The 25,819-nt window shown below is 31.0% G+C and overlaps 1 protein-coding gene across 2 annotated transcripts in view; it reads left to right on the top strand.

Annotated features, from left to right (window-relative positions):
* The window catches only part of LOC122533452 (inhibitory POU protein), a 66,194-nt gene that overhangs the window by 25,705 nt on the left and 14,670 nt on the right, over positions 1 to 25,819 (top strand). For both annotated transcript variants that reach the window (XM_043663167.1, XM_043663166.1), the window contains exon 2: positions 19,184 to 19,240. In XM_043663167.1, coding sequence (XP_043519102.1) covers positions 19,184 to 19,240 — 57 coding nt within the window. The remainder of the gene's footprint in view (positions 1 to 19,183; positions 19,241 to 25,819) is intronic.

The raw sequence follows: 25,819 nt of genomic DNA, 5'->3' as shown, positions 1-25,819 counted from the left end.
AGGATTGTCGTTACTGTATATTTTCTATTTTAATTCCTTTAACTAAATTTTTTTTTCGCTGGATAGAAAATTTCTAACAACTTTGATTAAAGTAGTAAAAATATTTTCAAATCATTTCTTAAAACCGTTTTCCGTTCAAACTGTAACAAAATTAATACGCGTATTCATAATATTTCAATACAGATGCTATTATCGGTGAATATTCAAAATTATTGTAATTCTATAATAATTTGGAAACAAAATTAAAGACTTTTATTATCCACAGAAATACACAGATACTTCGTAATATTTTAATACATGCGTTACAATTTTTAATTTTGCGCTGCCAGCGTCGTGTCGAAAAAATCTCGCTTGTATCACTATTTTAAATTCAATAAAACAAAACAAAACAAAAAAAAAAAAAAAAAAAAAAAAAAAAAAAAAAAAAAAAAAAGAAAAGAAGAAAAGAAAAATACAGACAAATAATGTTAATTATGAATTAAATCGGAAAGCAGATCATTGGCTGGTTGAAAACGGTTTCGTGTTTTCCTGTAAAATGACATATTATAGCGGACCAACAATGGAATCTTTAAAATCCCTGGTCGCGAATTTAAATCGCTTTTTTTTTTCGTTCATTTCGCCAACAAAGATTCTTTTCAACGTGGAAAGAACAATGTGAATGTTTGGTACATGTAAACTTTAAAAACCGTGCTCGACGTTTGCAATCTGTTTTTCGATGTCGGGGAAACCTTTTTTTTTTCCTTCTTTACAATGGAATATGCGATAAAATCCGATAATACCTGTATTCTGCATAAGTTATTCAATAACGATACGGGTCAACGTGATTTTTGTGTTGAAATGAATGCGTTGGGAAGTTCCAGGCGGTAGCTAAAATCGATAAAATAACTATCGAATGAACTAACAGAAACGTGTATAAAAGTTTGACCTTTTCATCGAGAAGTCAGGTGTGCTTGATATGAGCCCAATTTTAAGTTCGAAGCTGGAAGTAGATGAATGGAAAGTAGAATAATATTTCTACGAATTTTTTTTTATGTGAATTCATATTTTGGAGAATATAATTAAAAAAACAGAATCTTAATAGAAAATCGTTTCATATACATAGGCACTAAATATTAGAACTGTTGGATGTTTTATATTTTATGTATTATATATATTTTTATTTTCCTAAATTTTACAGAAAACACTGTTGAATATTTTATATATTTGTTATATTGTATAATTTATATACAGTATAAATGTGTATCCTTTACAATTTTGCACTTAAAAATTTTCTACAAACACGTAAAAATCAGCAGTTTATTTATATTCTTCGTTGAAGAACATAGTAATATTAAGCAATGTTTTTAAATATAGAGCAAAAGCCTTTAAATTATTAATTATTTAAATAGACCAATAAAATATTAATCATTACTATTCTTCTGTATCTTTTTCAATTTAGGGTTTTACGATTTTTTATGTAGAAAAACCTAATTGTCAGTCACAAATATTTCAATATTTTTTTTATTCTTGCAAATATTATAGAATAAAATGTGTATGAAATATTTAGAGTTATGAAATGAGTTTTCCACAATTTTAATGATTTGCTTGAAATACAGTATACACAACAGATGTGTAAGTAGAATGAGCCTGTACGTGATCAAGCATCCTTAATGTATTAAATGTCTGCACACTTAATGTTTAGTTCATGCTTTTAATTTTATTTATTAAACCTTATTAATTTTATTGGAAAGATATTGGTAGAAAGTTATGTTATAATAAAGCAAGGAAAATAATTATCAGTCTACTCTACAGTAGAATCACTTGTGCTATTACTGAAATCACCATTTTATTTTCAACTGTAGCCTTAATCATTCCACTTCCAAATTATTCATCAACCGCAAACACTTATTTGTAATATTACGTATTATAAGGCAAATAAGCCGTTCATACATAAAAACGTTTTGACATTTAGAAACGTCTAAAGATCATTTACAAACGGAATAGAACCTGTCTATAATTCTATGTGTATTTTTAATTCCATTTCTTAAGAAAGTATGCTAGGTATTACGTACTTACATGCGACTATCTTCCTTATATTCGATTGACGCTATTTTTTCACCATTCTAATATTTATTATCTTTTGTCTTTCTCGCAGACATACACGTTTAAATTCGCATATTACGATCTTTTACAGCTTTAAAGATTCAGATTCTAATTGAACAACTACGACCCGGCTATTAGATCTCACAGAAAACTTTAAAGGTTTGGATTATAGAATTGATCGAATTTTAGATACATTTCCTCGCATCTTGCAGCTAGAATAGAAATTAATTTAAAGAAAAAAGAAAATATTAAGTACAATAATACATTTTTCATATTTAAAAATCTTGACTATTATAATTAGACTGCTTGTTTATGAAAATCAATAATTATACCAATATAATGCAATCTATATACTTTTATTCTCTATATGTTAGAACAGATGCGTTATTCTGAATGTTTCATATATTCTTGTGCTGTTATATGAATCGTGTGTATTTTTTTGCATCTTTAAATTTCGCAATCCCAATGACAGTATTATATTTATTTACAAGGAAGCTACATTTTTAATGAAATTAATTTCCTCCTTCTATGCGACTCGACATTAGAATAGTAATTGCAAATATTTAAATTAAATCATTGTAATGTAGTTTAACTTATAATGTGTTAAATCAAATTATTATAATTCAAATTACATAGTAATTTTTATAAATTATAGCGATATATTCTATATAGCGATATACACTAAGTTACTATTGTAATTATCGAGATACAGTTTTCCCCGCAAATGAACGAAATTAAAACACACGTCTCAATTAGTATTTCACAGCCCTTATGAAAGAGGAAAGAAAGAATGATAGCAAACATTTAATAACGACGTGACAATCAGGGCATTCCAATTTATCTGCAACGAAGTCAAGACTGCGGCCGGAAGATTCTATTTTAATAATTGGCGGCGGCCGAGATCCGAAAAGTAGTTTCTGGCGTGGCAGCTGTGTCAAGCGTCGCTGAAGATTGCCGAGCAGTGGAAATGGAAAACGAGGACCGCGACATTCTGGCGAACTGAAATGACGTGTAACATCGGGGCTTGAATGCCCCGGAACGAGAATCAGACGAAAGTGCCACAGCGCCACTTGGCCAACTTGAAAGGGATAAGGACGAGGCGAGACAAATGACGAACAGTACTCGCTGCATAGGATAGTCTGATGCGAACGGGGTACATCTACTGATATTTTTGACCGAGTAGAAGCGAAAAGAGCATATTATTTATTTAGGAATGGATAGTTGCGACGTGAAGTGAAGTAATAAGGAGTTTGAAAAATATCTTTTGTAACACGTATTTTTAATTCTAAAGTAAAGTGTGAAATAAAGGATCTTAGGATCGTAAATTATACATTCCTTTTTTTTTTTTTTTTTAAGTAGCATTTCATATAAATTCATAAACGTTTCACAGAATAATAAAAGTAAGAAAAGTTGTTTCTCTGAGGTTCACAGTTTCTTAAAATGCAACGAGCGTTTAGGAAATTAAAACGTTTTTTTAAAAATTACCAAAATACAAAAAAAAAGGAAAAAAAAAAAAGAAAGCATAGAAAGAAACAGAAACGTGCAAATGAAGAATAAAAAACAGAGAAAACTGAGGGACAAAAACTGGATAAGAAAGCGAGGCTTGCGAGGAGACAAGAGAACGTGGAAATCGTGGATCGAGAAAGGAGAAACAAAAAGTGGGAAATGAGTTGAAAAAAGACGGGTAATAGCGAGGAGAGGGGATGATACGAGAGAGGATGGAAAAGGGTATAGAAGGAGTGTAGAGAGGAGCGACAAAGAGGGTTAAGGGTGAATCAGAGTAGGATAGAAGATAGAAGAGAGGGCGAATTTAGTCGTGAGGGTGGTGGCATAGATAGGGTTGCGCGGATAGGTGCACGGAGCTGAGTAGGTAGAAGCAGACCTCCATTAGAGAAACTCTGCCATCGCCATATACGGTCGTTACTGCGGCCGCAGTAATGACGAGGCTGCGTGTTAACTAGATAGAACTAACGTAGATAATCACTTTTGATGATTAGTACGGATTCTTGTCGCGTATTCCTTTAAATCTCGCGTATCTTTTATTCAGATCTCCCGTCCTTCTCACACGTACGAAATTTGTAAATTATTCGGTTGTTGTTTAGAGCCTCTTGTCGAGCAAATGTAATAATTATACTGTGGATGTTCACGCGTTTTGGGGAAATTTAAGAGTGCAAAAATATGTAGGATCTATTATATAGTAGGCAAAAATATATAAAGTGCTCAAAGTAGATATATTATTTAGTTTCTGTTTCTAGATTCAGTCTAGTCACAATTCATTTAACATTTATACAAATAGGTGGGTGATTTGGTATTGTATTATATTATGTGTATGTATGTTATAAAATACTTTGAAATTTCATTAAAATGTATAATGAGATACAATAGTCATGATTATATTGACTAAATTTGAAACTGATTTAGCAAGATATTTATTGCAAATAATGAAAAATTAAGTCTTAATATATTGCCTATATAATATCTCCAAAACAATAAGTTATTAAATATTTATATTAGAAGACGTTTAAAGTAATTGATCGATACTTTTATTCAATTTTTGTCTGGTTTAATTAACTATCAAATGTCGTGATTAATAGATTGCAACTAATCTGATTATACTTAAAATATTGAGAAATATCTTTATTAAGTTCATCTAAATTAGATATGCTTGAACATTTTGAGGATTACTTATATCTAATGTATGAATTTTTACTTATTGATTGATAAATAACACACGATTGCTAATATTAAAAGTGAAAAATTTATTGTATGTTAAAATATCCTATTAGAATAAAATTTAGATCAAAACATAAAGTTGGAAGAAAATTTTTTTCATTTAAACAGTACCAATGCAATTCGTGAAACTGTATCCTCATTTTCTTTGAATTACGCAATGCATGATAAGTATTGGATCTGTACAAACAAAATTTATCCTTTCGTCTGGGAAATCTACACCCGTTCTTGTCGGGTAACCATGATAGATGAGAAATGATTACGCAAGAATATCGCTCCGTCATACTTAAGAACAATTCATCGCGCTTGCGAGAGTCTCGTGCGAAATGTCGCACTGGTCATTTAGTAATAATTCATGTAACAAATAACGTAACAGTATTATAACCTGATAAGACAAATAACTAATAACCTGATAAAAAAAAATGTAAGTGATTATTATAGAATTGCTTCCATTATAGAAGAATTGCTTCCATTATAGAAATTTTGTGAAATTCTAAATATAATATAACATTTGCATTACATTTTAAAAGATGAGACTTGAATCTATTTTTTATTGGCTGAACAATATTTGTTCACTAATTAATATTTCAAATAATATGTATTCATTTTCCTGTTAAATTAACCTGTTCCTCTCTCGTTTTAGAAATTACAAGTTTTAAAAGAAATTTTATCTAATTGAAAGTGAATCGATTTAGGTTTGCTTTAGTTTAGATTTGACTGAAACTTTTGTAACTAATTTGAAGCATTATAAGTATCAAATGAAATTAAATTAATAATTTAGTGACAAGTCTTTTTATTTAAGAAATTTAAATTTATTAATTTACTATCCTGATTTGTTGAATTTGCGTTAATCAGGAGATATTAATCTTTAATTATTATTAAAATATTAATCTTAGTATAGTATACCTAGCAATAGTAATAACAGTAATAGTATTAATTTTCAATTATTACTAAAATTCATTTGTTCATGTCGTTCACGATTTCATAAATAATTTAAAGGAAATGGTCTGAAAAATTAATGGCATAAGCCTCTTTTGGAGGTAAACTGAAAATATTCTTCTTCTCTGAAGTTTTTTTTTTAAAGTATATAAAATACATAGATTACAAATATTACAAAGTACTTATAACAATGCAATAAAATTATGAAAATATTTCAATATTAAATTAATAGAATATTTTATTTCTTACAAATTTAAGAAATCAAAAATCTTTTAATTGGGATTGTTTGAAAAATTATATATTACAAAAAAGAATATAAAAACATAACTTCAATAACCTAACGTAAATTTCATTTTAATTTTTATAACGTAAAAAAGAATAATTCGTTTATAATTAGTAAATTTTACGTATAATGTAAAATTCGCTTTTCGAAATTTTAAATAGTGTATCATTCAGATTTAAATATTCATAAGATATTTGGAAAGTTTAATTGACATGAATAATAGATTTCATTGCACATAATTTTATTACGTAAAATATGATATAAATCTTTACAGCTATTTCACATTCAGGTAATAATTTATGATGTCCTTTAATAAGTTTTGTCGATTCGAAAATTTTATACTGATAGTTAATTTATGCTACTCATTCATGATATTCTAACATTACATTATAACCGGAGAGTGAAATTCCAAGTTATTTTTGGTTTTTGAATACGCATCTTTCCTTAAAAAATGGTTGACAATGCAATTCGAATGAATTCTGTTACATTGAATGCAAATTGTAATTGAGCAAGTATTGCATCATAGAAACTCTTATTATTAAAATTAGAACCAGTGATTATTGCTGCTTTTTACTAATTTATAAATAAATAATTAATAATGACGTACGAGTAGAAACATACATGGAATAGTTCCAATAATAGAGTGAATGCAATTTAATAAATTTTCTAAACAATATTAATTATATTATGATCTCCGACTTAAGTGTGTATCAGATTTAAATCTATTCAATAAATGTACAACTACTTTCAAGAAATAAATCCTGAGTCAAATTTCTTTTCGATACAATACGCAGAAACAGACGCAAGAGCCAATCAAGTAGTATTAGTCAACGATTTACGTCACTGCCTAACATTAATTCTATTATAATCTCCGATATTCCATATTTAACTTGTTTCAATAAGTAGAATAATTCAAGAAACAAACTTCTTTTTCATGTCAAATAAAAACAGACGCAATCGCTGTTCAAGTAGTACTAGTCAACGATTCATATCAATCCCTAATATTAATTCTATCATAATTTCCAATTTGTTTCATACTTCTTTTGTTTTAAAAGATAATTATAAAAATAAATTACGAATAATTATAAAAATAAATTACGAATCAAACTTCTTTCCAAGATCAAATGGAAACAGACGCAGCTACTATCCAAGTAGTATTAGTCAACGACTTAGGCACCCGATACATAAAACCTGTCATGAAACACACAACTACGTACGATATACTTAACAAACCTCTAAAAACTCTTTCTACATAATCAATCAAAGCAACGAACGACAACTCTTACTCTATCAACACACCATCGAAGTAGAATCTTCCCCGATGGCCAGGCCTAGCGTGTAACTCCTTTTTTGGCACGTTGTCAAGAGACACGGAGGACTAACCCCTCGGTCCTGAGTGGTGTTGATCAACAATTTCTGCCTGTGCATAGAATTTTGTTTCACCGAGTCTTAGTCCAGATCGGTATATGGTCGACGAAGGATAGGGGAATGGGCAAGTTGAGTATGGCGGCTGAGTATAGTGTAGATGGTCTGGATCGATGAGAGAGAGCGGCTGGTCTGATTGGCGGGGCTGCGGGGGCGGAACAGCACGTAGCCAATGAGCGTGTCTATCCCTCGATACATAGTGGTAACGAAATCACTGATTTTTACGCTTGGCAAGCGTCAATTTTGGCTTAACTGTAAATACCGTAAAGCGAATCATCATGATTTATAGATCGGCCGCGCGACGACCCCTTGGCGCGACGATAAGAATTCCAGTTTTTCCGAGAAGATCAAGAGCGGCTCTCCACCTGCTGATGATCCTTTTACGCGATCTACTTGCGAACTATCCTTCGCACGCAGCGTCTTGTTGCGTCTGATTCCGAGCCATTCGAGGCCATTGCGATTCATTCGGTATTCTACTCGTGATTAGCGATACTATAACGTGCGCGATTATAATCAGATCAGTGGAGGATCGGCTGATGCGGAATAAGAGGATAGAATTGATTAGTAGTTTAGAAAAATAGAGATTTACGTAATTGTAATCAGATGGGAGATTAATTGGACTAATTTCGAATACTTGAAATGAAATGGAACAATTGGATTGCAGATCAAAACTGATTTTTCTCTGTATGTGCTGAGATATCGATTTCGAGTGCTTTATTACAGGTGAGATGATAGGATCAATAGAGACGGGAATATTTATTACATTTATTTAGATAGAATGAAAATTACGAGTTGTAGATGAAATAGAAGTTTTTGGAATAACGACGTTTTTGAAAAAAGAAGGATGTATTATGTCAAGTTATTATTGTTAAAAAATTACCAATAAACATTAATAACAATTCTTTCATATCTTTCACAAACTTAAGATACTCTTTAATATCAGAAATATAGATCAGATAAAAATGGACAAAAGAACGCACCAAGGCTAATTTAATTGCAAAATTCAAATAACTTCAGTACTATGCGTTTCTGTAGTTTGGAAGCCCTATGGAAACATCAGAATTGCTGGATAATGCATCAATGATACATCGCGATGAATACGTAAAATTTATTTCAATTGTGTCTGCTTTTCGCTATTCTGTCCGCATAAATTTAAATAACCATAAAACAACGTAGTCGTAAAGCGGACGCGATAAGCGAAATTTTGTATCAATAAAGGCATCTACTTTAGTTAGACGAGAATACAAAGTGATATTTTCGCGACGGTTCGCGGTCTCGTGCGCATGTTTGTGCAATAGTAGCTCCAACCGATTGGCCGCACGATTTTCAATAATGGACGAAAGGTTTTTCCGTTGTTTGTAAAAGAATAAAAGTAAAAATAAATAAAAGAAAAGTAAAAAAAAAAAAAAAAGATTCCCAGAGGAAGCATTAAAAAGAAGCATTTTCAAAAAATGAGCCGATTATACGAACAACGTTGGTCGATAAACGAGCGACGTTGTAGCAAACCATGATTTCTGTATTAGATTTCGTGCGTCACGTGATGGATAACAATTATGATACTGCAACAATACGTAGCTTTATATTGATTCGAATGATAATTCCGGTATAGTTCATATTATTGACCATCGAATTAGCATGGTATTATTAAATCATGCACAACCGAAGATAAAGCACTTCAACGACAGATCGTGGGAAAGCTAAACGCGTTTTACACGACTTTCGCGAACTTGCCGACTTTGTAAGGAAAATCGATTCGTCAAATATTTATTTTTATTGAGGGTAGAGGAGAAATAGGTTTCGATAAATCGAAAGCAATTTTCTTCGTCAGTTTTATACAGCGAATTTTTGTACAAATTTATGTTACTGTGGAAATAATCGAGGAGTAGTGATTGCGAACTTTTGTGCAATAAATTTTGTAAAAATAATTGATGAAGTGGATGGAAGTTATGATTGTGGATTTTATTCAAATTCATATTTTTGTGAAAATAATTGAAAATATAAAAAACGTGGGCAGACGTTTGTTTCACTTGTTACATATTACAACAAGTAGCGGGTTTCGGATATTTTAAATATTTTTGTGCATTCTACATTTACATTTTTCACGATATAAAAATATAGAGCACATTTTTCACATTTTCCAATATATAAAAATATAGGATTTATTTATGGTATTTATGATATTACTAATTTATTGTACTATTACTATTATAATAGAGAAGAAATGAATATATTGAGAATTCTAACAAGATTTTTATAAAAAATAATATATATATATATAATGCAACTTAAGACCCAACTTTGATTAAAATTTTAATTATAATTAAACGTCCAATTAGTTTAATCGTGTCTGAGATATACGTTTTTGTAATAAAATTTTATGAATACAAAAATCCATCACCAATTTGCTAAAACATTTTCAAAGATTCATGAGTAATTTAGTTATGAATTCATATTTTTAAATAAGCATTGAACCTTCATGCCGTTGTAATAAACTTCATTGAAATCCTTTTTATAGTGGATCGTACATGCATCGCGTAACACGCAAGTGAATAAGAAATAAATTGAATAACTAATAGAAAAATGAACGCTTTACGATAACATTATTCATGTAATTTTTTCATTAATTATTGAAAAGTGTTATACATTCATTGTACGATATGCATTAACAACAGTGGTATAAACAGAAATAGTTCGATGTCTGTTCCGACGGCACGTTAAGAGTATGGACGCTGTTGAAACTGACGCAAAATCAAATACCAAATTAATTTTATTTTCTTTGAATTCTTTGAATTCTTAAAAAATACGACAAATTTTTAATATTAAGATGTTATTTAGATTACAAACTTACAAAATTTTTGGAAAACATTTTCTGTCACGTAGAATGTCACAATATAGAAAGAGCAATATTTTAGAAAAAAAATATTAAAAAAAAAATTATAGTAGAGAAATATTTTTTTTATAAAATTGTGATAATTATTTAAAATTCTACATTACGGTATATAATATTATTATAATATTACCTGTACATTACAAATCATATATTCTGGTATACCAATCAATTTGCATTCATAATCATTTAATACAAAAAGTATATTTAAAAACTGTAGATGATGTCAAAGAAAAAATATTTAAAAACTAGACACAACTGACTCCAGTATAATAAATTTTTACTTGAAACATTTTGTCTTCTAAATATTATTAAAATAACACAAGCATTTCTATGTGTCTGACACGAACGGATCATTCTACTTATTCTACTCCGATACAAAGAATTCTTTAAAACATACGAAGGAAAAGAAAACAAGGTGGAAAGAGTGTAACTGTCAATATAAGAAAGAGAAAATACACAACGTTACGCTGGAAAATTCTCGGAATTAGAGTAATTCGTTTTACAAGATGGATCGAGTGAAATGATGTTTCTTTGGTAAGTTAATCGCATTCTGCATTAAAAGCAAAAAATCGCTGGGTGAAGAGTTGACTGAGAACCAGAAGGAGCGTCTATGAATCAGAATACTGCATTACGAAATTTCATAAATTCTCTTTAGGTGGCTCTTAGACGCTTCGCGCTTCGTCAAGATCCGTGTTTTTCACTTGAAATAATAATGACTCGCGTGAACATAAATTCTTACGGCTATCTATCCGTCTGCTACGATTGGAAAACTTATTTGTCATAGATTCTCGCGTGAACTATTTAGTAACATTTTATGTTGTTTTGTATGATGCGAAATGTGTAATTTAAAATGTTTGCATATGATTTGTAGTTTGCAGAAAAAGAATATTTAATACATTTTTAAATTGACTTGTAATTATTCTCTATATTATGAAGAAAATGATTATTTTTCTACTTTGTTTTTATTAATTAAAGAATAACTATTTGAGAACAATTTTTAATTCAATAATGAGCTGCAGATACAAATGTATGTCCAAAATGATGAATATCATATTATCGGAAATATTATTTTATGTCTGCACTTCTCTTGTTGAATTTTAATACGAACATTATAAATAACAATAAAATAAAACCATACATTTAATTTCATGGATTTAATAAAAATCAGTAATAACCGATAACGCAGTTAAATTATTACAAGCGTAATTGCAGTAAATTATAAAATTATACTGAATTAAATTCTATCATTTTGTACAATATTTCAATGCAATTTCAATTATTGTGAAATACATATAGGAAATAAATTATACGAGAGAAACATTTCGCATGGAAATGTTGAATATTACATGCATACTTTTATAGTTATGAATAAAGAAAAGGGTTAAGGTAGGGAAAAAACGATAATAAAAATTGTGATATTAAGATTGAGAAGGAGGAGGACATCCAAGCGATGTTTAGAATGGTTCAAACGAATCTACTGAATAATAGAGAATGGTAGACAGTAACTGTGAGGGAGCAAGTGTCCCCGATTATAACAAAAGTGAAGGGGCGAAGCTCGGCTCATTTGTTATTAACCAGCGTAGTGGAGCGTCGAAGTGCAGAAAGACTTGGAACACGACTTCACACTTTGACTCGCAACCCTTGGTAAATTTAGTTAATTATCAGTCAAACTTCCGCGAAGGAGCTTGCTTCTTGCTGCGTCTCAGTTTGTCTGGTCTTTCTTCCTTTGCCAGATGTAAAACTTTATTTTCATTGCTTTTCATACTTTCATATGTGCGGGACTTGTATATTTCAGTTTTTAAACAACTCGAAATATTTTATTTTAATATATACAGAACAAAATTAATTAGTTGCAATTAATTACGAAAATTGTTATTCGAATTTGGATAGTAGTTGAAATTGATATAATTAATTTATGATTATCATATCTTATGCGTCTTTGCATGTATAATATTCATTTTTTGTATGTCATTGTTTTATCTTTCTTCTCTCTTGGTATTTGGTATTATGAACTATGAAGTTTTTGACTATAATAGAAATATTATGCAATATAAAAGCAAAAGAAGAACAAGAATATAAAATGGTAAAATTAATAAAATATTTTTATATATGTTAAAAAGTTCAAGATTATTATTATAATTCTCTAGTCAGAACTATCAACAGTCCAATATTTCGACTATATTTTACATAAACATAATATTTCATATTTACAAATACAGTTCACCAATCGTTCCATATGAAAACTTGAACAAAACATACGCACATATTCAGAATTCTACGTGCATGATTTTTTAATTTACGAAACAAAGTACGTATACACAAAATTGTGTTTGTTAAATGTTTTCGTAACGAATACAGTACAACAATACTGAAATACAAAAGTATAACGTAAATTCATTACAAAACCATTTAACAAACACAGTTTCAATTACGTATTTCATAAATTAAAAGGTTATAGATCTGGAATTTCAGAATATTTCTTTTGCGAAAAAAAATTATTATAATTATTATTATATTATTATTTTGATATTTAATACAATTACTGAAAGTTTTAGCATTATGAAAATATAACATGTATTATGAATAAAACATTCATTTAATCCTTTCGTGATTATTTCTTTTGAAATCTTAACCCTCAATGATATCGTGTGAGTTATTATATTTGAAAATTTTATCTCATTTGTTTATTGCTTCACTACTTTATAAATCTACCATTAGAAAACTATCAAATAACTTATTTATAACAATTATTATTCCACATCCTTCAAATTGAAGTAAACAGGCTAATTCTTCTTCACATTACCGTATGTCACCACCAAATGCCCACATATCCCTCTTATTCCTCAACTATCGTAATGCATAATTTATTCACCTAACGTTAACCCACGATGCACAAAAAAAAAAAAAAAATTTCTAAATTTTCTCTAACTCTCGTCCTAAAATTTCCCAAAGACCGTTAAAAACTTCTCATTCCGTCTCCTCTTCGCGAATCCTTCTCGTAATGAACGACAGCGTGCATTTTCAATTTTTATCTGAAGAATTCAGACGCCGTCTGGAACAGAAGCTACCGATACGACGCGATGTCCGATCGATCAATCCGATCGACGATGCACCATATAATTCCGCGACCCGGACTTTTGCGGTTGATTTACAATCGGCCGGGGCGCAACCTGGTCTGATAATCAAACGGCAGTATTCGATTGGATGCGCCGACGTGGACGCGGATGTGCGCTCGCGCGCTCGCTAGCGAACGCTTGTCTCCATGCATTGGACGGTGCAGTGCGTTGCACGGACCGGTTACGCCGAATCGAGGATACCAAGGAAAATCAATTAGCCGGGCAAACTGTTTCGACTGCGGCTGTTTGCCCGCGCGGGAGAGTCGTCAATGTGTTTCGTCTCGGGACCGGATACGCGCTCTCGTGCACGTGGCACACGCGCGCGAACGCAATCGCGAGGGCTCGCACACATGCACACGCGCGCAGCCATGTGTATACGTGCACGCACAAACGTACACGTGCAAACGCTACCTTTCGTGTTGCAACTGACGCAGCTCGTCAGTCCGCACAGACACATCCTCGCAACGCTCGTACACAGCCGCGAATATGTACATACGGGACGAGAATTCGAAATTCGACGGGAAATTGAAATACTCGTAATAACGTGGATAAACGATGGACGGAAAGGTTTTTCTCTCTTTTCACTTGGTATAAGTTTTTATAGCGTACGGTGGACGGGACGAATTTTGCGTTTTTATGGTTTGGAGATGAAAATGTAAATTCGTGCGCGATGAATGTCCTTCGGTAAGATTTTTAGATTCGCCATAAGAATAGAGATTTCGCTTAGCTCTTGTATCCGGTTAAAACACTTATATATAACGTTTCGGTTTGGCTAGCAAGCTTGCTTAAGTTCAACTGAAAATTTGGGTATTTATAACAATATCGGATGGAATCGGTTTTCTTCCTTTTGCCCGACATATTTTTTTTTTTTTACAGTGTGTGGAGAGATTTGTAGATAGATAGTCCATAATTTGGAGATAGATATATAAAATTTCCTTGGGGCATTTCTTTTGACATGATTTTGTTGGATAGGAAATTTTCTCGTATCTACTAGTGTATTAAATTCAAGTTTAATTTAGTTTAATTAGTATCCCATAATATATTAGAGTTCAATATATGAATAAAATACGAAATTCAACTGAAAATTGGAGCACTTGTAATAAAATGAATAAATGACGAACGGAAAAGTTTTTGTCCTTTTGCTTATTGTAAATTTTTATAGTGTCCGACAGTTGTATTTTATTGTTTGGAGGTAGAAATATAGTATTATATACGATGTTTAAGTTTGCAATGAGAATAAAGATTTTTATTTAAACGTAAAAGATAATGAGTATATTTTTGCCTATAGATAATCACATTATTTAATACTAAAAACAAAAACAAAATTTTGACAAGGATGCGAAGTCTTGTAAAAGTCTTATAATTCCTGTAGGTTTATTTTTAGTCTCTTTATTAATTACTAATGTATTTAGTTCATGTTTTATATCATAAACTTTAAGGAAATTTCGTCCAAATTATATTAGAAGCGTGGTTATATTTGATACAATTTCACGAACATTAAAACGCGGCAATTATACCAAACATAAAACCACGGGGAAATATATTTCCAATTACTAATAAAACATTATCGCTTATTACCGGATCCTTTTATACGCCGAATCGAAACCCATAAATTTATCGTAACGTAATTTTCAAGAAATTCATAGTTTCATTAACGATTTTAATAAAAAATGAATTCATACGATTGCAAAGTAGTAGAGAACAAATCATTTTTATTCGTTTCTATTCGCGCGAACAAATATAATATTTTTCGTCGGATTTGAAATAAGTTAAAATACTCAAAGAGGAGATTTCTAATCAACGGGCAACAATGGCAAATTTCAGGGCACACACGCGTCTCTGCTCGCACGTGTATACGCATGCATGTGTGTCATCGATGTTGTCCGAGCTTCGTATTTGCACTTGATGCACTGTGCACAACTTGCAGCAGAGCATACCCGATGCATCTACGCGCACAGATGTGCAACACACACGTGCACGCGAATTGATGACACACCTGCGAACAGCAGAGATACAAGCACACGTATTCACACGTCACGACATTTGCACATCGAATTTCAGTGGAAATTTGTGAAACAGTATTTTTGCCGTCGCAATTATAAACGTACGCGTACAGACGCCATTGTTGGCGACACACGCGCACACGTTCGCGTTAAATAATTAGCACGATACAATTTTGGGCTTCACCGAAGCGTGTATTAAACAATGTTTCGGATATAAGCCGCAGAATAATGAACAACGTGACTATTCCATGGAGCAGTACGAATAGCGTTCTTTGACCTAAGCAGCTTGGTTAATCTGCTAAATAGCAAACGCTTATCTTGCGAAAAGGTGCGAAAATTGTGGTTCCAAGCAGATTAGCATTATTATTGAATAAAATACAGCGCTAAGATTACGTCTGCTTCCTTTTTACTGTTAATGAACAAATAACCGTTTGGGAGGTAAATAAACCGACTTTACTTTTTAAATCTCTTGTTTTCATTGTCTGGCTGACTTGGATAGATGCTTGGTGTACGATTTATTTAAATTTGTATTTAGAAGTGCAAGAATAAATTTAAATATTATTTACATGTAAGTAAAAGGAAATTTTTTCTCACAAGAAATTTCCTCGTTTGCAATAATGAGTAATTCAAAATTTGTAATTTTGAAAAGGAAAACAGTTATTACTTGTACTTTTTATTGGTAGAATTCTGCAAGTGTACACGTTAGAAATATTATTATAAGAATTTAATGCCATGCCGTGGCTAATTTATAACAAGAAGAACATTCAAACTTGTTTTCCTTAAAGTTTCCTCCTCACGAGTTTTGAAAATGAGTAGATTGCATAGGAGAAAATGAGTAGTACGTTGAAAAATATTACAGGCATTACTTTTAAAATGTACTTCGGAGAATTCAGGATAGATATTTCTCTGAATTCGTATTTTGTAATATATATTATCATCTTTCTTTACCTCTCGCTATAAAGAGTTGATCAGTATGATTCCTCGGGTTTCATTTAAGAGTTCATCATCAACAAGCGTATCACTCTATTTAAAGATAGAGTATTTGTTGTGTGATAATGTATAGCAAGTGAAAGAAATTTCTTTCTAAGTTCCGTTTCTCCAGTTAGGCTTGTAGAATTTCAAAAATAAAAATCTATAGTAAGGATAACAGTCTTCGGACTTTTTAAACGTGTATATAGAAATTTGCATATCTATAAAGATCGTAACATTTAATTCACACGAGGCACACAGGCGCATGTATATTTGATCAGCAACAAGCTTAGCAACAAGATTATCTGAAATGTACATGGAACATTGGCGTGATATACTATTTAGTATCGCTAGAAGTTAGCCGAGGCAAGTTAAAAAATCTTTCAGTTTAATGAAAACTGTCGGTATGAGATGGTAAAGTACTCATATATACCAGTCGCGACTTCTATAATAACGCGATCATTGTCATCGGTATCGATCCGGCTCAGAATTGGCCGACACTTTAATGAGAACGATATTGAATTACCTAATTCTGCGCGGTTCCTAAAACGACTCATTTAATTTGTGACGGCGGCGTCGCGACGCCGGAATGGCCCGATTCTGTCAATCTTAGTGCTGTGCTTTAAATATACATATTACGCGATTGCCAGGAATAAAATATGCAGACCAGATGAATATTAAGTCCTGCTGACAGGTAAACCGCGTCGATATGCATGAATTTCTGTCACAGCTCGGAGAAATATTTCGCCGAGTAGATTATCAACAGGGGCCACAGTTTGTCTGTCGCTGTTGCGAACCCAAACTTGCGCGGTCACGTACGATCTTTTTTTCTTTCTTCTTTTGTAGATGGTTTTTCTTTAAATGACCTGCGAGACTGCTGCATTTTTAACGGGTCTGAATTTGGATATTGATTCTATATGTACATAATGAACAGATTTGATTTATTTTTTGAGGATCCTGATAATTGGATTATGGACTTCTATGAATTTATGGTAATAAATACACACGATGTTCAAATAGCATAGGAAATTACATGAAATATTTGAAGTATAATACTTCTTGTAAAATAATTCTCTAGTTTTTAATTAACTTTATAAAAATATTAAATTGCATGAACGTTGGTAGTATTTTATATACTTTTGTATATAAAATAATAATAAGATGAAATAATCTAATAGGATAAAAATTTTGGAATGTCTTTATGAAAGGTATTATAATTATTGTTCTTTGTAGAAAATTGGGCACCATCGTTCTAATAACAAGTAACACGGCATGGCAATAAATAAAGTTGTTGCATTAAATTCAAATAGAATCTTAACAATTCGATATTGGTAAATTTAGTCGAGACTTTACTTCCAAATTTATTCGTTCTATATCTAGTATCGACAATTTCGTTTATTGTTTAAATTTCTTTATACAAATAGGGCATTATATATTTTACTTGATATACTAAATAAAGTTATATCCTTCCTCCGTGAATATCCTTCTTTTTTGCAAATATTATAAGACATAAATTATATTATAAAACATAATATTACGAAAGAGAAATCGATAAATTATAATAATGAAAAAAAATTATGAAATTATGTACATTATAATTTTACAGGCTTTCCAATCTTTCAAAAAACAATTACGAAAAAAATATATGTTAGTCTAATCTCTTGAAAATATTACTTTTAACATTAAACTTAACTTGGCGATGTTTTTCATACTTTTGCAAAGAAATTTTCACGAGACGTCATTCTTCGATAATCTACACAAATATATTTTTGTTAGTATACGACGGCGAAAGATCTCTGTGAATATAAAAGTCCGTTCCAAAAGTATTTAATATTTAAAACGTTCTGTCTAGACAGACTATTGGGGTCAAAGCGTCACGTTGCAAAATCTTCCCCGTTTTCCATTCTCGACTGAGTTTCTAAGCAATCGACACCTATTTCTAGGAGTTCAATGACATTTAGAACGTGCAAAAGGATCTACGAACACATTTAGATCTAATAAATACTATATCTTTCCACGTCTTTCATATATGTTCCTTCGTATTAGTTTTTCATTTCAGTTCTAGATAAATGTGCTGAATACTAAATTATTTGATAACAAAAAAGTTTGAAAACTTCATTAAAATTCAAATTATTTTCAGGATATAATTTAATATTACGAGACATAAACTTGATGAATTGATAAATTCTTGGCTGGTTATTACATTAATCATCCGTCTGGAAAAAATTTGAAATGTTAAACATCTCTCATAAAAAAGAAACTAATGAAAATCTATTGCTATCTGAAAGAAACTTGTGAACAATATACTGAAGTGATGTTTACTCGTTTAGTTAAACGTGAATTACTTACAATTAGTACAAGAAGTCTATTTTAACGTGGCTATTACGATAAACTCATTTGAATTTCTGTAGACTCTTTGAAAAATCACAAAAAATGAAACGAAGTATATAATATTATTACTGTAATTATTACAGACTCTTGGAATAATATAATGAAACATAAATTTAGTAAACTTATAATCAAGTATGGTATTTTTATTATGTTGTATAATTTCTACATCATTCGATTCTTGAAGATTATAATAAAAATGAATTCTTAACTGATGCAACATAGAAAAATACGAGAGCGTAATATAAAGTTGAAATGTAATGAAAAGTTGAGAGAGAGAGAGAGAGAGAGAAAGAGAGAAATATAAACATGTCGCGGGATGTGAAACACTTAAAAACCGAAAGTTTTCGTTTTGCAGAGTCGTATATTGGAAGATGCCTCCATTATGTGCAATTCCTGGTCACCAAGGCATAACGTGAGTACTATAACATTACTACCTTTTACTTCGATCATAAAATTATGCCCATCTTACGATCACAATGAAAAAAGAATAATATTAAAAACCATCAATTGATCAGGGAATTGAATTTTACAGTACACTTCATTAAAGAAGAAGAACAAAAGACTAGAATAAATAAATGCATTTATTAATATTATATATATTATGTCGCGACAAAAAAAATTTTAGCATGTTTTCGTTTATGAATATTAGTGTCTGACATATAGAAATTAACATTAACATCATTTATTTATTTAAATACATTCAGCATCATTAGAACTAAAAAGTAGTAAGTAAATGAAGAATTCAGAAGTCAATTGAATCTAAGTTACTTCTTATTGAAAGATATACTAAGCAAATATTTCTCGTGAATCTATAGAACAGTTATTAGTTAGTACAATTATAATAATACAGTTATACAATATAATATTAATATGGTTAATATATTATAACATATTATATTAATATAATAATGGACTATATTAATAGATTATATTGTAATAAGTTGTTATCGCTAATGTAATTATTACGTTATATAGTTACATAACTGTTCAATCGACTGAAGATTTTGACAAGAATAAGATATTTGTATGGAAGATAACTTCAATTTCTATGCTCTTCATAGAATATAGTAATTAATTCTTTCTCGACCTAATATTACATTTCTGTGACACTGTACATCAAGTAAATGTGACACTACCATCAAATAAAAGCATGACAAAACATCATGTAGTTTACAACTCGTTGAACGTCGTCGAAGACACCAAAATAAAATTCATTCATTAATAAATATTCGAAATATTAACAATCGGAAATACGTGTAATACACAATAAACATCATGGAAATTGGAAGAGAATATCAAAAACGATACTAATCAAAGATAATTAAGAAAAAAACTTAATGGATAAATTGGAATTGATAAATGAAATAAGACGAACGGGAAGAGAACAACTCGGAACTTTGTTCCTTTATACGAAATGTTCCATAATATTTATACTTCGCGAACCCACGTAGTCACGGTGGCTCGGCTGACATAAACTCGCTAACTCGTGGTTACGATTATGGCCAGTAGTAAATTGATTATTTAGATATACGACGAGGTGGTGCGAGATAGTTTGAGTGCCGTAAAAAGAGCCACGCGTCGCTTATGCTTCCCGCAAATGCAACAAACATCGTGTCTCTGACAAAACGCGTGCAACTAACGTTCGCGATTTGAAAATTCATTTGAACAGCTCTTACCGAGTCACTGAAAAATATCATTTTCGATACGTTACGTTGAAAGTTATATTAGAGTCGTGTATATTTTCTACGTATCGATTTTTGTTTCCTCTAAATGTGTAAAATTGGTTTCCTATGTCATCGATTTACTAGAAAATTCATCGACTTGAAGATATCTGATGAATATCAATTGCACGTAACTATTCTTGCATGAACTCTAAGTAAAAAAAAAAAAAAAAAAAAAACACACTTGTTATAATATTTATTATCGATCTTCAAGTACTTTAACATGCTATTTTACATAAGAAATAATATAGAAAGCATGTACATTGGATATTTTATATATTTTTTTTCACGTTATGAACATTGCATTTTTGCACTTTTGAAGTATCTTATAAATGTCTTACTTATAAATCACGTATATTTAACATAAAGAAAATTTATAATAAAAATACCATTTAGTACAATAAAATCGTACAGCAAATTTTAAGGGCTTATTATAATAGGGGGATATCACTGTGCTTTTAGAGATACCTGAATTTTTACAATTTTCGAGAATAAATGTATCCCCACTTTCTTACTCATTACATGATACAGGAACATCTTTGAAAGAAACTAACTCAGAATTGTCAAAGTAGAGGCTTTATACTTTAAAATGGAACCGACTGAACAGAAAGTTGTAACAGCTAAAAATATCGACAATGTTTCATCCTTAGTATAGTTATGCCCTTCACTGCGTTATAACAAATACAATTCTACCTTAGATATTTTACATATCCAAGCGTAAAATTCGTGCACAATTATGTGCATTTTTGCACCCGTTAATTTCCTACAAACGCGCGAAAGTCCACAGCCTACTTCTAAGCAACATTTACATTGTCTTCTCCAACCCCGGTACAATAGTTCTTCTGAAAATCACCGCTCCAATAGATTGATCGATAATTTCATCTCTCATCAATCCTTCATCGGTTCCCACAATGATTCCAACATCGACGTATCCGCTTATCTATTTATGCTTATACATGCATATTAAATACCAGCGTGTGCATCTGGTCAAGCACGGTACGCCTGAATATGCGAGCAACTTGCGACCAACGGGCAGCACAGCGTCCACCGGCTACTTCGCACCGCAATCTCGCGTGTCGCAATATTTCATGTCGCAATCTCCAAGCATTTATCGAATGGTAATTTACAATACAGCACGCGGCGTTCCGCCTGGCTTCCATCAATAATACACGGTTAATTGCGTTATCCAATGAACGGGATGAATTATTAGCGAGCGGGTACCGAATAAAGCTGCGGCGGCGGCAGCGGCGGCGGCGGCGGCGACTGGATCGCGGCAGACACCGCGGCGGAGTTTCCTGCAGGTAAATATCGAGCGACGTTATAAATTTGGATCGTTTCTAAATCGATAAGGACGAAGCTCGTCGCGGGGCCGAGTCGCGTCTATGTCGACTGTGACAAATGAAACCGAATTTGATCGGGACGCCGCGGCAGCCGAGAACGGGGATAATATACCCTCTCTTTCTTTCTCTTCTCCTCCGTCGCCTTTCTCTTTTCCGGATCACTCTAGACAAACGGTACTACGACATGCAAGTGTTAATTCGTCCAGTCTGCTCGTTTTCGTGAGACGTCAGATTTTCTGGAAGAATTTATTTATTCATGCGTCAGACTGCTCCGCGATGTAGGTTATCGAACGGAAATAACGTAATTGTCCCATTTCGCGATATCCGCTGGCCAACAGTCCGGAGAGCGTTTCTGCTTTTAGAACCGAGTTACCGTATCGCCGATCGTCTCCTTTCAACTTTATTGTCGCTCATTTCCCTCCCGCTATGAATTACGAAATTGTAAACAAGCGCAAGCGACGGCCACTTTGTGGTCTTTTTCGAGGAATTGTCTGTTTACGTAATGATTTTCGGCCGCCGGGGGAAATTTTATTACTAACAATGAGATTCGATGTTTCTTCTAGGAGTATCAATGGTAAATAACTCTCGGTTTAATTCGTAACAAATTGTAATATTTTGATGAGATCGATTCAAGTTAATACTGCCAATTTTAAGTGGATCGTGCGGATCATCTTCGTGTTGGAGGTTCCTATTAGTTGAAATTAAATGCAGTAATATCTACTTAAGGTTATTTACAATTTCCGTAAACGATTTTAAACTTGAACAACGAACTCAAATTGTCACATAAAATGTACAGTTTTGAAATAATTACACTTACTTATGTATCTTAAAATATTATATATGAGTGATGTCCATTTTTCATAATTGCTAATTAATGTCACATCATCTACAAAATTATTAATAACATGTAAAAATAAACTATAATGTATTAATTAATTTATATTAATTAATCTCGTCGTCCAGAAAAGGACATATTTAATTTATATCAGTCTCGTATATAAGAGAGTCAGAATTAACAGTCAGCTATATTTTCTAGTTTGTCATACATAGCTTAAGATTATTATTGGACATATTAAATTCTTTGAATTTGCACGATATTGATACTAAAAATGAACAATATTATAAGTGTAACTAAACAAAAGTATAGATGTAATATATTTCATATGTTACACACACAATGTTAGAATTCAATTCTGAAAGATAAAACTAACAATCAGTCTAGTGCACATGCACTGTAATGCTCTTTTCACAAGTTGCAGCAAACTTTTACACGCAAGGAAACTTTCTAAGAACGTACTTTCTAAGAACGAATTGCAAGTAAAAATTGTAGGAATTTTCTTTATATTAAAAACATACGTTACGAGAAACAACAAGTTGACAAATTACTTTTATTTTTTAAAACTTTACATGCTACACATAAAATCACGAGATCGAACATTAATTAAAACATTATGATATTATTATGATAAGAAAAACGAAAGTAACACCACAATATTAAATAATTTATGATTAAATAGAAATAAATTAATAAATTAATCACTACCAAATCTTATGGAATTTCTCTCATTGGAATTTAATTGCTTAAAAGAATTTGTAATGTATAATTAATTCTACACAGAGAGCATAAACTCAATTGCAAGATTACATCTACTAGAGAATTTCGAAGTACAGTAATTTGAAAAATTATATACATAACGATAAACCAATATCTATTTTTACAATAATCTACATATCATATTGTTTAATCAAAATATTTATTATTTTACGCTCTTTTCTCCCACTCACTGAAAACGGGTGAATATTGCAGAAACGCAAAGATTGAAAGGAACAAATCGAAAAATTACTTTTATCGTTAACATTTTGATGATTGATACAACGAAATTGGACAAAAAAGTCAATTTCCCTTGTGTTACGTATTCTCCCCTGCTGAATTCTTTATCGTCTTTATTTTAAAGCTCGAGCCTGTATTCGATTGCTGAAGCACAATGGAAAACAGAACTACACGCATTATATAGTCATGAATGTGTATGTTATGTTCAACTGCATCGAGTTGTGTTCCATTCACCTTAGCATTCCGGCCTGCCTATTTTATTTATACACTTTATTTCATTCCGAAAATGGCGGTTTACTCTTTTTCAATACGAAACATTCTACATAATAGATAAAAGTGGATTGCATCATGGAATGACGGATAGAGCGGTGAAAAACTTTAATGAATATTTGGCCAGAACGTCTGTTATATAGCCATCGACTGTGTATCAAATGTATAAAGAATTACTAACAAGGGAACTTCGGTAACCGGAAAATTTCAGTTTTTTTTTTTTTTAAACTTTGCAAATTGGGTGGAGGGTCTAACATTCGAGAGAAGTACGAGATAATTTTATTTTTCGGCCTATTTTCGCTTTTCCAGGGTATATGGATATTTCCCTACGTGTGTTTAACCCTTTTCGTATTATACAATAGATAGATTGTACTTAAATTACTTTTTCGTATCTACTATAACTTTAAAAATGTACATCCATTTCTGTTTAAGAATATTTCTATTTTCACCTTGAAGGATCGAGAAAGAGCTAAATAAGGACAAAAATTAGTCGATTCTTCTTTCAAATTCTTCAAAGTTTAGAAAAATCAAAATTTTCCGATTACCAAAATTCCTTTGTTATCAAAGTTTTATATATTCATTTGCGATTGGTTTTAAATTGGTTTATAATGAAGAAACATTTTGGATATATGGAAACATTTTGAATATGGTATATCTCTTCTAAATGATTTACATAATTTTTCTAAGATGAAGCACAAACGTCATTTTAAGCGAGGCAATATTTAAAATCTGATTTGAAGGTGGAGAAATTTGAAAATTTTTAATTCAAATCATTACGATCTCTATTTTCACGGTGAAATTTGGAATAAATTTAGATGTCACGTCTGGATAAACGTAAAAGAGGAAATAATTTTATCGAGATCATATTATTAATTAAAAAGTGAATTCATGAATAATTTACTCTTTAATTTGTAATAATTTGACTTTCTAATTCTCCATCATTTTTTCCACGTACATTTATTTTAATACTTTTATAATTGTATATCCACTTGTACTTGTATTAAAAAATTTAATAATTATTTATTGATTGCTAAAAAACTGAATAGCAGTTAAATTAACTATCGCTTAAAAAGTTATCGCGATTTAAAAATCACAAGTATGAAGAATTCAATGTATAAAAATCTAAGTAATTCATCTATAAAAATCTGAATTGTGAATAATGTTTATAAAGATATAAGTGACACTGGAGTATAGATTAAAACAGCATACAGGCATAAATGAAATATGAAGGAAATTAGCTTGATGCAGAACAGTCTAGAGTATGTACTAAATCCTATATCAAGATAGTATAAAGTCTTTAAACAAGAACAGAATTAGAGTAATTTGTAAAATAATATCTTGGCATCTTGAAACTAGAAACAAATCTTTCTCTTTCACTTGAAATTTCTAGATAAAAAACATAATAATTTATTAGCATTTTAATTATTAATTAATAATTTTTATCTAAATAATACTTTCTGTATACATAAGTTTACATAAGTTTAGTATTAGATGCACAAATACTAAATTTTATATTACCGTTGAAACTAGGCAATTTTATAACGCATCAATTATTTAAAAAAGAACTATAAATAGAGCAATTACAATAGCTTCACACGGTAATAGCTAAGTACAAATTCATTTTATTTACTAAATATTGTAACAAATGTCTGACAGCAATTTTTGTAAATTCGAAATAATAAAGTTAATCGATTGAGAACATGCCACACGAATCGCGTGGAAATTACTTCGACCAAGTTACGACACTCAGGCAAAAGAGAAAACTACCTGCGATTTCATTTAAAAAGTAACATTTCACAATCATTGACCTAATATTTGTTACCAATTCC

Source organism: Frieseomelitta varia, unplaced genomic scaffold (genome assembly GCF_011392965.1).
Source record: "Frieseomelitta varia isolate USP_RPSP 00005682 unplaced genomic scaffold, Fvar_1.2 scaffold_530, whole genome shotgun sequence".
Lineage (NCBI taxonomy): Eukaryota > Metazoa > Arthropoda > Insecta > Hymenoptera > Apidae > Frieseomelitta > Frieseomelitta varia.
The sequence above is the reverse complement of the archived record's forward strand: the minus strand, read 5'-3'. Positions and strand labels throughout refer to the sequence as shown.